We start from the raw sequence: 13,553 nt of genomic DNA, 5'->3' as shown, positions 1-13,553 counted from the left end.
TAAGAGGGAGGATGAAGAGGAAGGAGGGAGAGGGGGAAGAGGGGTCAGGGGGCAGAGGGAGGAGGGGGAGGGGGGGTTGCATAGGGAGAGTGGCGCAGAGGGAGGGGGATGTCAGAGAAGGGGTGAAAAGGGAGAGTGTGCCGAGGGAAGAAAGGAGGGAGGAGTGCGGAGGGGAGGGATGGGTGTGGGGGAGGGGGAGGAGGGAGGGAGGGGTGAAGAGGGATGAGAAGGGAAGGGTGAGAGGCAGAGGGGGAGGGAGGGTGGGTGAGTAGGGTGAGAGGCGGTAGGGGTGCGGAGGGAGAGAGGGCAGGGGGAGGGGGAGGGGTGGGTGGGGAGGGCGAGGGTGAGTAAGGCGGGGCAGAGGGCGAAGGGAGCAGGGGTCAGAGGGAGTGAGGGGGGCATGGGTCAGAGGCAGGGGAGGAGGGCGAGGGGATGGAGGGTGAAGGGGGTGGAGGGAGGGGATAGGGGCCTGTGTCAGAGTCTATTATCATTCCACAGATCAGCTTGCTTGGTGGGCAAGTATTATTTTCATTCCCGCACTGCCATTTCTTTAGACATTTATTTGTCTTTCTGCATTGCATTTGTGCTCATCCTAATAAAATATTTTCCTGTAGTTTAACCCATGAGCAGCACCTCCCAGTTCTTTCACAAATGCCCTGACCTGAATCACAAAAGAACACAGGACGAATATTAAAATAATTTTCCTTGCGACCCTGAACAAGGTTCACAGGTAAACGCTTGGGTAAATAACTGATGAAATCTCTGAGGTTTTGTTAGGCTCGTCGCCCATATTGGACATGAAATTCCACTGAACTCGCCTGGCAAGGTACACACCCTCGCTGACGCATCCTACAGGCAAGAGGGCAGGAATCTGTAAGTTCGGGCAATACGTGGGAGGCTGGGTTTCTGACGGACGTGTTGAGGGTGGAGAGAGAGGGAGCCCGGTCTGAAACCGGGTGCCAAGGTGCAGGGTGGGGAAGAGGAACAAAAACTCCGGCCGAAACCAGAAAGTGACAAAGTTCGCTCTGCGCACCTCCCTGTGACGCTCCAGGCTCCCGGGGACAAGATGGGTGCCGGTCGCCGTGCCAGGGTCTCTGCCAGCGATTGTCTGAGCATCTGGGAAGCAGAACGAGCAGACACACTTGCCGGCTGCCCCCCCCCCCCCGGCACGTCCTCGGGTGTGCCGGCAGACGACGCAGTTCTCTGCACTCCTCGACGTACACGAGAGGGATAAATCTGAAAATGGATCGGGATCGCAGACTTGAGTTAATCGGCGGGCGTGAGCTGGGGGGGAACGTCGGGAACCAGCTGCGGACGTAAAGGCTCGCTTCGGCCGCCAAACCGCGTGCGGCCCCAACCCCCTCCCGTCCAGGCGGGGAGTGCCAGAACCCGCTGGCTGTCAGCTGCAGCAATCCTGACTTCCAGTGCTGTCCGCGCGGAGTCTGCACGTCATCCCTCCTCATCGCTATTCCGTGCGATTCTGATCGGGCCTGCGGGCAGACGAACGACGCAGCGCCAAACTGAACCGAACTAAACAATCCTGGTCTGTTTCGATGACTCTGTGGTTCGATGGTTAATAGTTTTTTTGCACGCGTTGGGTGTTTCTTCTTCTCACACCGTTAAGATATAGGAGCAGAAGTAGGCCATTCAGCCCATCGAGTCTGCTCCGCCATTCAATCACTGATCCAATTCTTCCAGACATCCCCACTCCCCTGCCTTCTCCCCATACCCTTTGATGCCCCGGCTAATCGAGAACCTGTCTATCTCTGCCTTAAATGCACCCGATGACTTGGCCTCCACAGCCGCTCGCGGCAACAAATTCCACAGATTTACCGCCCTCTGACTAAAGGAATTTCTCCATATCTCTGTTCTAAAAGGACGACCTTCAATCCTGAATGGGTTCCGTAAATAGAAACAGACAATAGGTGCAGGAGTAGGCCATTCGGCCCTTCAAGCCAGCACCGCCGTTCACTGTGATCATGGCTGATCATCCACAATCAGTACCCCGTTCCTGCCTTCTCCCCATATCCCTTGACTCCGCTATCTATAAGAGCTCTATCTAACTCTTTCTTGAAAGCATCCAGAGAATTGGCCTCCACTGCCTTCTGAGGCAGAGCATTCCACAGATCCACAACTCTGGGTGAAAAAGTTTTTCCTCAACTCCGTTCTGAATGGCCTAACCCTTATTCTTAAAATGTGGCCTCCGGTTCTGGACTCCCCCAACATCGGGAACATGTTTCCTGCCTCCAGCGTGTCCAATCCCTTAATAATCTTATATGTCTCAATCAGATCCCCTCCCATCCTTCTAAATTCCAGTGTATACAAGCCCAGTTGCTCAATCTTTCAACATATGACAGTCCCGCCATCCCGGGAATCAACCTCGTGAACCTACGCTGCACTCCCTCAATAGCAAGAATGTCCTTCCTCAAATTTGGAGACCAAAACTGAACACAATACTCCAGGTGTGGTCTCACCAGGGCCCTGTACAACTGCAGAAGGACCTCTTTGCTCCTATACTCAACTCCCCTTGTTATGAAGGCCAGCATGCCATTAGCTTTCTTCGCTGCCTGCTGTACCTGCATTCTTGCTTTCAGTGACTCCTGGCTGTCTGTGGGGAAGGCGAATCTCCCGGTTGTGTGCGTACTTTGATAATCAATGTACTTTGAATCTTTTTTTTGACCACGCGGGCTCCCTCCCTCCTTCACAAAGGCACGTGGGCTGCCACGAGTTGCCCCTGGTGTGAGGGTGAGGAGGATAAAGAGAGGGAGGGGGGGTAGTGCGCAGAGAGTAAAATGGATTAACCGCATTAATGTGGGATTAAAGTATGCAGGCGGTTCAGGGTCAGCATGGATTCAGTGGGCCGAAGGGCCTGTGTCTAAACAGTATGGCTCTGTGATTGCCACGATCTGATATCCCACCTTCCTTGCAGAAGTATTTTCACTCCAGCGAGATAATGGGCCTCATTTTAACGTGGCATGTCTCGGCACTCCCTGGGTCGCACAGCGGGACTTTACCGATTCCCGGAACAGGGCGCGGGGAAGCCCCCCCAGATACGAGCGATGCAACCCTCCCCCCCGAGGGAGCGAGGGGAGGGGCAAAATGAGGATCAGTTTTATTGCCACTGGTATGAGGTGACATTTGTCGTTCTGCAAAGAGGTGACAGAAATACTGTTCGCGGGTTTATGCTCGGAAGCCTGACGGAGGGGAAGAGGGTGCTCCTGAATCGTTGTGATTAAGGAATGGTGAGAGAGAAAAGAAAGAGTGACAGAGACAGACAGTCAATCCACGGCCTCCTCTACTGTCGAGATGAAGCCACACTCAGGTTGGAGGAACAACACCTTATATTCCGTCTGGGTAGCCTCCAACCTGATGGCATGAACACTGATTTCTCTAACTTCAGTTAATGCCCCTCCTCCTCTTCTTACCCTATCCCTATTTTTTTTCTCTCACAACCACTCCTTGCCTGTTCCCCATCTTCCTCTGGTGCTCCCCTCCCCCTTCTCTCTTCCTAGGCCTTCCATCCTATGTATCCCTTTTGACAATAGACTTCCCAGCTCTTGGCTTCATTCCCCCCCCCCCCCCCGTCTTCTCCTATCATTTCCGGTCTCCCCCCCCCACCCACCCCCTCTCTAATCTCTTACTATCTCTTTTTCTCCCCGTTAGCCCTGACGAAGGGTCTCGGCCCGAAACGTCGACAGTGCTTCTCCCTAAAGATGCTGCCTGGGCCTGCTGCGTCCCACCAGTGTTCTGTGTCTGTTGACAGAGACAGAGAGAGGGGTCGAGAAAACAGCGCGGGTGTACCTGGTACTCCTCGGAGGTCATGCCCACCGCCACGGCCGTTTCCCGCAGCTCGTTGAGGGGCTGGGCCTTGAACAGCTTCTGGAGCAGGACGTAGATGGCGGGGGACTCCGGGGACGTCTGCAGCAGCACCACGAGGCCTCCGTACCAGGAGGCACGTGAGATGTAGTGGGCGTACAGCTTCTCCTCCTTCGAGAGCAGCTGGAAGGCGTCCTGGCAGTCGAGCAGCGAGATGCCAACATCATTGGGCAAAATATACTGGGAGTCCACCATCTTGTCTCGACCTATGAAGGCAAACCTGAGGTATAAATACAAACAGAGCTGATTAAATTCAACAGGGAAAAAAAGGGACATTTTACTTTTCTATTTTATTTTGGGATACAGCATAGTAAAAAGCCCTTCTGGCTCAACGAGCCAGTGCCACCCAATTACACACATGTCACTAATGAAACTCTCTTCTCACGGCTGCCATTAGGTAGAAGGTACAGGGGCCTCAGGACACACACCACCAGGTTCAGAAACAGTCATCACCCCTCGACCATCAGGAATGAGGTACAGGAGCCTCAGGTCCCACACCACCAGCTTCAGGAACAGTTATCACCCCTCGACCATCAGGCAGGTGGTACAGGAGCCTCAGGTCCCACACCACCAGGTTCAGGAACAGTTATCACCCCTCAACCATCAGGAAGGAGGTACAGAAGCCTCAGGTCCCACACCACCAGCTTCAGGAACAGTCATCACCCCTCGACCATCAGGAAGGAGGTACAGGAGCCTCAGGACCTGCACCACCAGGTTCAGGAACAGTTATCGCCCCTCAACCATCAGGCACGAGGTACAGGAGCCTCAGGTCCCACACCACCAGCTTCAGGAACAGTTATCACCCCTCAACCATCAGGAAGGAGGTACAGGAGCCTCAGGATCCACAGCACCAGGTTCAGGAACAGTTATCACCCCTTAACCATCAGGAAGGAGGTACAGGAGCCTCAGGACCCACACCACCAGGTTCAGGAACAGTCATCACCCCTCGACCATCAGGAAGGAGGTACAGGAGCCTCAGGACCTGCACCACCAGGTTCAGGAACAGTTATCACCTCTCGACCATCAGGAAGGAGGTACAGGAGCCTCAGGACCCACAGTACCAGGTTCAGGAACAGTCATCACCCCTCAACCATCAGGTAGAAGGTACAGGAACCTCAGGACCTGCACCACCAGGTTCAGGAACAGTTATTACCCCTCAACCATCAGGAAGGAGGTACAGGAGCCTCAGGTCCCACACCACCAGGTTCAGGAACAGTTATCACCCCTCGACCATCAGGAAGGAGGTACAGGAGCCTCAGGTCCCACACCACTAAGTTTAGGAACAGTTATCACCCCTCAACCATCAGGAAGGAGGTACAGGAGCCTCAGGACCCACAGCACCAGGTTCAGGAACAGTTATCACCCTTCGACCATCAGGAAGGAGGTACAGGAGCCTCAGGATCCACAGCACCAGGTTCAGGAACAGTTATCACCCCTCAACCATCAGGAAGGAGGTACAGGAGCCTCAGGACCCACAGCACCAGGTTCAGGAACAGTTATCACCCTTAACCATCAGGAAGGAGGTACAGGAGCCTCAGGACCCACACCACCAGGTTCAGGAACAGTTATCACCCCTCGACCATCAGGAAGGAGGTACAGGAGCCTCAGGTCCCACACCACTAAGTTTAGGAACAGTTATCACCCCTCAACCATCAGGAAGGAGGTACAGGAGCCTCAGGACCCACAGCACCAGGTTCAGGAACAGTTATCACCCTTCGACCATCAGGAAGGAGGTACAGGAGCCTCAGGATCCACAGCACCAGGTTCAGGAACAGTTATCACCCCTCGACCATCAGGAAGGAGGTACAGGAGCCTCAGGACCCACAGCACCAGGTTCAGGAACAGTTATCACCCTTAACCATCAGGAAGGAGGTACAGGAGCCTCAGGACCCACAGCACCAGGTTCAGGAACAGTTATCACCCTTAACCATCAGGAAGGAGGTACAGGAGCCTCAGGACCCACAGCACCAGGTTCAGGAACAGTTATCACCCTTCGACCATCAGGAAGGAGGTACAGGAGCCTCAGGATCCACAGCACCAGGTTCAGGAACAGTTATCACCCCTCAACCATCAGGAAGGAGGTACAGGAGCCTCAGGACCCACAGCACCAGGTTCAGGAACAGTTATCACCCTTAACCATCAGGAAGGAGGTACAGGAGCCTCAGGACCCACACCACCAGGTTCAGGAACAGTTATCACCCCTCGACCATCAGGAAGGAGGTACAGGAGCCTCAGGTCCCACACCACTAAGTTTAGGAACAGTTATCACCCCTCAACCATCAGGAAGGAGGTACAGGAGCCTCAGGACCCACAGCACCAGGTTCAGGAACAGTTATCACCCTTCGACCATCAGGAAGGAGGTACAGGAGCCTCAGGATCCACAGCACCAGGTTCAGGAACAGTTATCACCCCTCAACCATCAGGAAGGAGGTACAGGAGCCTCAGGACCCACAGCACCAGGTTCAGGAACAGTTATCACCCTTAACCATCAGGTAGAAGGTACAGGAACCTCAGGACCTGCACCACCAGGTTCAGGGACAGTTATCACCCCTCAACCATCAGGCTCCTGAACCAGCGGGGATAACTTCACCCGCCCCATCATTGAAACGTTCACACAACCAATGGACTCACTTTCAAGGGCTCTTTATCTCATGTTCTCGATATTTATTGCTTATTCATTTATTATTATAGTTATTTCTTTCATTTTCGTTTTTGCAGAGCTTGTTTTATTCTGCACTCTGGTTGAACGTCCAGATTGGGCAATCTTTCACAATAGATATTATTGTTATAGATTTAATGAGTATGCCCACAATCTCAGGTGTGTATATGGTGACATATATAGACACTTTGATAATAAAATTTACGATGTAGAACAGTGCAGCACAGTAACAGGCCATTCGGCCCCCAATGTTGTGCTGTACCAGCTAAAAAGCAAATCAAAACCACCCAAACACTGATCCCTCCTCCCTACACCGTGTCCGCATCCCTCCATCTTCCTCACATCCACGTTCCTGTCCAAACATCTCCTAAAAGCCTCTTAATGTATCTGCCTCTTCCGCCACACCAGGCATCCACCACTCTCTAAGGGTAAAAAAAAATAGACTTGCCCCTCACACCTGCCCCCCCCCCCCCACTGTCAGCGCAGTGCACGAACTTCTGCCCCCGGGAAAGGGTGCTCCCCATCGACTCTATCCACGCCCCTCCTAACCTTCCTATGCCTTTGGAAGATGCCGGAGGAAACCCATGCGGAGAATCAACAAGCCCCTCGCAGATGGCGGTGCTGTAAAGCGCGAGGCCGACCACCAGGCTGCCGCGCGCACCCCGTGGAACGCGACAGCGCAGGAACTCGGACCGCCGGCGTAAACGGGGGTAGAGATCCATTCATTCACTGGGCGCGTGTGGAAAGACGCGCGGTGGGGTGCGTCACCCCACACCGCCGAGGGGGGCAGCTCGCAAGCGTTGCCGCTCGCTCTGGTGCCAACGCAGCCTACCCACGGCACAGAACTCGACGAGCGACAAGCCAATGCCAAAACAACCCCCTTTCCTCCTCCCAGAAAGCAGTAAAAGACTCCCTATCACGAGGATATGCAAACCTCCCTACCACATGAAGGTGGTCACTCGTTAAAGGGCTCCCACTCCCCCACCGTCCCCTCCAAGCTGCCTAGGCACGCAGCCGCACAGTAACTGAAACGCTCCCCAGCACATACCCTTTATTAAACACAAAGCACACTGCAGATGCTGTGGTCAAATCAAGACGTACAAACAAGCTGGATGAACTCAGCAGGTCGGGCAGCATCCGTTGAAAGGAGCAGTCAACGTTTCGGGCCGAGACCCCTCATCAGGACTAAGGGTCTCGACCCAAAACGTCGACCGCTCCTTTCAACGGATGCTGCCCGACCTGCTGAGTTCATCCGGCTTTTTTGTACGTCTTTATTCCCCGGTGCGGCTGGAAAAAGTTAACAAAGCGTGGAAGGTTTTACTTTGTCATGCTGTATTTCATCACCGCCTCCGATTAATAATGCGACCTTTTAGTCTTCATTCAAAATATTCATAGCACGCCCATCACCAAAGATAAAACACGTGTGAAGCGCCCAAACAGGTCAAAGGGCAGAGGTCAGACTAGGTCAACCTCCAGGTTCAGGGCTAACAACCGCGACCGGTCAAACGAGTCTGTTACGGCAAGAGCAACGAAGAATCCGTCTACATCTGCGTGTGTGACGGTATTCCCGAGTCTCCGCCCGGGACCTTCATGGACTGATAGTAGTGAAAACCGAGAGGAAGCTACTGACACAAATGACGAAGCCCGGAACTACTTCAGAGACGGGGGACCTTCATCGCCAGCGGTGTAACGGGCGGTAAGTGCGTGCAGTTTTCTCAGGCCTCGCAGAAATTCCCCGCACAGAGCCACGTAAGTTCTGGGCTGGCTGCGAAAATAGGATTTAGGGGGAATGTTGCACGCCCCCCTCGAACACCGTGGGGTCACGCCGGACCTCCAGCACTAAGGGGCATCAGGAACACCTTCAGGAATAGTGGGATCGCTCGAGTCGAGGATGGTTTCCGCCTTTGGGAGCTGTCTGCTGAGCGGCTAAATGGCCCAGCTCTGCTCCCGTATCTTAGCGGCTGCGTAAATCCAGCATCGACAAAGAGCCGATTGTGGGCTTCAGGAAGGGCAAGACGAAGGAACACGGCTGAACAGCAAATCATAAATACCCCAACACTAATCCCTCGTACCTCCACCATGTCCACATCCCCCCATCCTCCTCACACCCATGTGCCTATCCGAACGTCTCCTAAAAGCCTCTCATGTACCACCCCACCAGGCACGGCATTCTAGGTGTCCACCACTCTCTGAAGAAAAAAACTTGCCCTTCACATCCCCCTTTAACCTACCCCCTCTCTTCCTTTCAATGCAATGCATGAATTAGACATCGTAGAGGGATCAGAAGTGGAGAGGGTGAGCAGCTTCAAGCTCCTGGGTGTCAAGATCTCTGAGGATCTAACCTGGTCCCAAGATATCCATGTAGTTATAAAGAAGGCAAGGCAACAGCTACACTTTATTAGGAGTTTGAAGAGGTTTGGTATGCCCACAAATACACTCAAAAACTTCTATAAATGTACCGTGGAGAGCATTCTGACAGGCTGCATCACTGTCTGGTATGGAGGGGCTACTGCACAGGACCGAAAGAAGCTGCAGAGGGTTGTAAATTTAGTCAGCTCCATCTTGTGTACTGGCCTACAAAGTACCCAGGACATCTTCAGGGAGCGGTATCTCAGAAAAGCAGCGTCCATTATTAAGGACCTCCAGCACCCAGGCCATGCCCTTATCTCACTGTTACCATCAGGGAGGAGGTACAGGAGCCTGAAGACACACACTCAACAATTCAGGAACAGCTTCTTCCCCTCTGCCATCAGGGAGGAGGTACAGGAGCCTGAAGGCACACACTCAACGATTCAAGAACAGCTTCTTCCCCTCTGCCATCAGGGAGGGGGTACAGGAGCCTGAAGACACACACTCAACGATTCTGGAACAGCTTCTTCCCCTCTGCCATCAGGGAGGAGGTACAGGAGCCTGAAGACACACACTCAGCGATTCAGGAACAGCTTCTTCCCCTCTGCCATCAGGGAGGAGGTACAGGAGCCTGAAGACACACACTCAGCGATTCAGGAACAGCTTCTTCCCCTCTGCCATCCGATTCCTAAATAGCCACTACCTCACTTTTTCAATCTACATAACTTCAGCTTTTTGCATAATTTTGAATCTATTCAATATATGTACACTGTAACTGATTTAGTTATCCATTAATTATTATTTTAGTTCTCTTTTATATTGCGTCTTGCATTGAAATGCTGCTAAGGTAACAAATTTTCAGGACGCGTGCCGGAGATATTAAACCCGGATTCAGATTCTCTGACGTGAACGGGGTTGTTAGGTCGCTCTCCCTTGACGGAGAAGCCCCGTGGGTGAGTTTGTCTTAACGTGGCGGAGGCTCATACGGCCCCCGACAGCTCGGGGCGGCCGGGGGGACAAAACACCAGACAGCCTGCCCACAAAATGCCAGAGGAGGTCAGGAGCCCTTCACTGCTAACGATGCCCCGTGCCCTTCACCTTCCGCCCCAGCTCCTGGTCGGATCTCTCTCAGCCCCCCCTCCTCCCTATTGACCTTACCCGCCAGGCGGCTGAAGTCCAGACGGGAGCTCGGGAGCCTGCACGATGCTGGGAGGGAGGTCCAACCTCCAAGAACATGGGACACGGACAGACCTCCAACTCAAAGGGGCCCTGAACCAAAATAGAGACTGGTGTCTGTATTTTCCGGCTGCAGTGCCCATTTCTGCAGATAAAGGGACCAGGCACACCCCGAAGTCCCGCTCCCTAGCCCACGTTAAAGGGGCCGGGCGTACCCGGCCAACACTGAGAGGTGGTGGGGGTGGGGGGGGGGGGAGGGTTTGCAGCGTGTCCTAACACTCCTGTCCGACCAGAGTGAGGGGCCCCCGGGCGAGTTCGGCCGGTCAAATCCGAGCCGGGGCCCCCGGACGAAAGGAAACTCACCTCCCCGCTTCATTCATCCACCGACTCCCGGCCTCCACTGGAGGCGGGGGCACCTCCTCTCCCCGCCCCCTCCCCCCGGCCTCCACCAATAGCGCGCCGGAGCGACCGACTGACTCCTCAGCCGACCAACCGCGGCCGGGGCTGATCTGATTGACGTTCCCTCCCCCCCCAATCAGTGGGGGGAGAGACGTCCGAGCCCCCCCCGTTTAATAAATCACGTGCTGCCGGCCCATACGAGAAGGCCGTTTCCTGAGAGTGTGAAAGTAACACGTTAGGAAATCGATCGAATAATAGTTAGGGGGAAAATAATAATGCAGCGATTCCTGGCCTGGCGGAACGGCACCGTATTGATTGACATCCGTCTTGATCAATCAGAGAGCGGAAGGAAATGATTGACTTTAACATCAACCAATCAAACAGGGAAACGGAATCCTAATCCAGTCCGGGCATCTTTAGAAAGTGTGAGATTTATATTCGGCATGAACAATAACTAATATCGTGAAGTAGATAAATAAAATATTGCAAACTAAATGTTTCTTAATTGTATCTCACTCGACGATGTTGGACACCGGTAACGACAAGTGCAATAGCCGGTTGTCCGAGGGAAGCATTAGGCCCGGACACAACCCGTGTGAAAGGAGTCCGTCGGCTCAGCGGTCCGGGTGGCCACTGGAGGAAGGTCGGATGGCAGCCCCGGGGACCAGCGAGGCGGCCGCTCCTGCTCGCCGATCGTTCCGTGACTGCTGGGGCTGCCGGGCGGTGTGTGGGGGCGGCCTGGTGGCTGCCAGCGGCTACGTTTATGCCTCAGCCCGCAGGGTGCTGCAGAAAGGGGGACCGACCCAGATGGGCACCGTGGGCCAGATCGTCTTCGCCCTGAGTGAGTCCGGGGGGCGCAGACAGACCCTAACCCCGGCCAGACCCTGCCTTCTTCTCCCTCTGCCCCCCACCCCCGTCTGGACAACTATAACCTCCTTACCTTCCCCACCCCTATACAACCATAAAAAATGTAATATAAAATCTAGTAAAGGTCTAATTAAATTGAGCTCAAGGGGCCCACACATTACGAGCGACACGCACAAAGTTCTGGAGGAACTCAGCAGGTCGAGCAGCGTCCACGGAGTCAGCGTTTTGGGCCAACATCCCCCCCACCGGGCCTGGAAAGGAAAGGGGGCAGCATTCAGAATGAGAAGGAATCAGATAGGAGAAAGGGAATTAGGAGGGGCAGCAGAAGGAGGTGATGGGCGAGGAATGAGGAGAAAGTGTGAAGGGAGCCGGAGTGGGGAATGGAAAGAGAGAAGGTTGGGGGGGAGGGGCGGAGGGAGAAAGTACTGGAAGTTGCTGAAACTGATGTTCACGTCATCAGGCGCCCTGACAGAATGTGAGGTGCTGCTTCTCCTACCTCATCGTGGCAATAGAATGAGGCCACGGACTGAGCTGTTGGAAATGGGAAGTAGAATTAAGAAGGGTGGCCACCACGAAACCCCACTTTTTTTTTGTGGTACTCAACAAAACAGCCCATTCCTCTCCACAGAGGCTGCCCGACCTGCTGAGTTCCTCCAGCGCTTTGTGCGTGTTGCTTCACGTTGCCAGCATCTGCAGGACCCCTCGCGCCTGCACGTTTTGATTCTACGACTTTTGACATGCTTTTCTTTCTCCCGTGGCAGGCCTGCTATCTTTGGGTCTGGTAGTCATAGCCGATCCTGTCGGCAAGTCTCACCCAAAGTACAGAGGAGCACCAGGACCACAAAGCAACCGTCCAGCTGAATCTTGACTGACCTCCTTGCTCCAGCACCAAGGGGAAAGTTTGGTGACTTCTGTGGAAAAATTTCTCTTGGGGGGAGGGGAGGTGAAAAAAAGAACTCTTTCACACCACGTTAGGAACTTATTTTCTAAAGGGCTGAGGTGCCCAGATGTGTCGGGGTGGGGTGATGTGCTAACTTGATGTAAATCTTTTAATTTTACTTACCATATAATTTAGAGTTGTCTGCAACCAATTTCATGAGTGTGCTACTAAAGATAGAACTTAAAGGAATATCACCTCTGTACCTAATAGAACACTAGTGTTTCCGTAGCTGAAGAAACCTATTGGGAGTTGCAGTGTAAATGCTATGTCGTAGGTTCATGAACTCAGCTTTAATGTGAGTTCTCCATGGTTCTGAGTGGTATTCAATCAGCATCGTGTGTGCTTGTGTTAATCAAGGTTTCTGTACACGTTCAGCATTGTAAACATGCCATGGAGTTTGCCCGTCAAAGAAATTAAACATCATAGTGACTTACTGGAAATTAGCTGGTTGTCTTCTTAAGCCCATCACCCCTATTGGGGCAAAATCTGCCAGGGTCCTCACGGTCCTGGGCAGTCTTTCACGTTGTCCCCCATTGTCCACGATCCTTCCTCTCCCAGGGATGAGTGTTTCTGCAGCTCTGGGTTTTTACAGAAAGGGGTTGCTAGCCCCCCATGCCCAGCAAGAGAAGCGGGTCGTCCACGGTGGAGTTAGATTAGCAGGTACGTCAAATATCTTCTGTCCCAGACCTCTTGCTCCCAAGTCTGAACCATCAATCCAGGAGGTCGCATGTGTATCGAAACGTACAGGGAAACCCGTCGGCATCAACGCACCGCAAGCGTCACCGCACCCACGGTGCCAACGTAGCGCGCCCACGACTTGCTAACCCTAACCCGTACGTCTTTGGAGCGTGGGAGGAAACCGAAAGGTGCCCGCATTCGTGGGGAATCGAAACCCCAGCCGGTGACCGCCGGCCCTGTAACGAGATTCCGCTAACTACTACGCTACCGTGTCAACTCCCTCCAAGACTCTCACAGACACATCTCCAAGTTCTGTACGATCCAGAGCTTTGTTCCTTCATGGTTGGGTCCAAATCCCGGTGTTCCGAGCACACTATCGGGGGCAGAACTACTGTACTTCAAGGAGAAGGCCCATTTTAACCCTCTCACCGGCACCCATGTCCTGAGCGGACACGTAGTGCTGAGTGCCAGAGTTGCCCAGGACTCAGCATTGATTCCATATTCCGGCTAAAGATGGCGCTGGGGAAGCCAACAAAACTATAACTTGCTGTATGAACACACTTTCTCTCAAATACAATCACTGCAATCAATACCCCGCCGTAACTTCCC

At 53.6% G+C, this 13,553-nt stretch overlaps 2 protein-coding genes across 2 annotated transcripts in view; one reads left to right on the top strand and one right to left on the bottom strand.

The window, feature by feature from the left end:
* The window catches only part of dpp3 (dipeptidyl-peptidase 3), a 56,111-nt gene extending 45,857 nt beyond the window's left edge, over window positions 1-10,254 (bottom strand). The window contains 2 exon segments of the mRNA XM_073031235.1: window positions 3,802-4,096; window positions 10,043-10,254. Coding sequence (XP_072887336.1) covers window positions 3,802-4,096; window positions 10,043-10,203 — 456 coding nt within the window. The 5' untranslated portion in view covers window positions 10,204-10,254.
* Window positions 10,255-10,821: 567 nt separating this feature from the next.
* Window positions 10,822-12,706, top strand: LOC140717633 (distal membrane-arm assembly complex protein 1-like). The gene is made up of 2 exons (XM_073031234.1): window positions 10,822-11,300; window positions 12,088-12,706. Exons 1-2 carry the CDS (start codon window positions 10,982-10,984, stop codon window positions 12,192-12,194), a joined length of 426 nt encoding a protein of 141 aa, XP_072887335.1. The 5' UTR covers window positions 10,822-10,981; the 3' UTR covers window positions 12,195-12,706.
* The last annotated feature ends 847 nt before the right edge of the window (window positions 12,707-13,553 follow it).

This window comes from Hemitrygon akajei, chromosome 28 (genome assembly GCF_048418815.1).
Source record: "Hemitrygon akajei chromosome 28, sHemAka1.3, whole genome shotgun sequence".
Lineage (NCBI taxonomy): Eukaryota > Metazoa > Chordata > Chondrichthyes > Myliobatiformes > Dasyatidae > Hemitrygon > Hemitrygon akajei.
This window is presented reverse-complemented; position numbering and strand designations above follow the sequence as displayed.

What these genes read in the sequence shown, in the direction of transcription:
- LOC140717633 (XM_073031234.1), top strand. Translation starts at nt 10,982, where the DNA reads ATGTTGGACACCGGTAACGACAAGTGCAATAGCCGGTTGTCCGAGGGA. An exon ending in CCAGATCGTCTTCGCCCTGA is followed by an intron (nt 11,301 to 12,087) that starts GTGAGTCCGGGG and finishes CTCCCGTGGCAG; the next exon opens with GCCTGCTATCTTTGGGTCTG.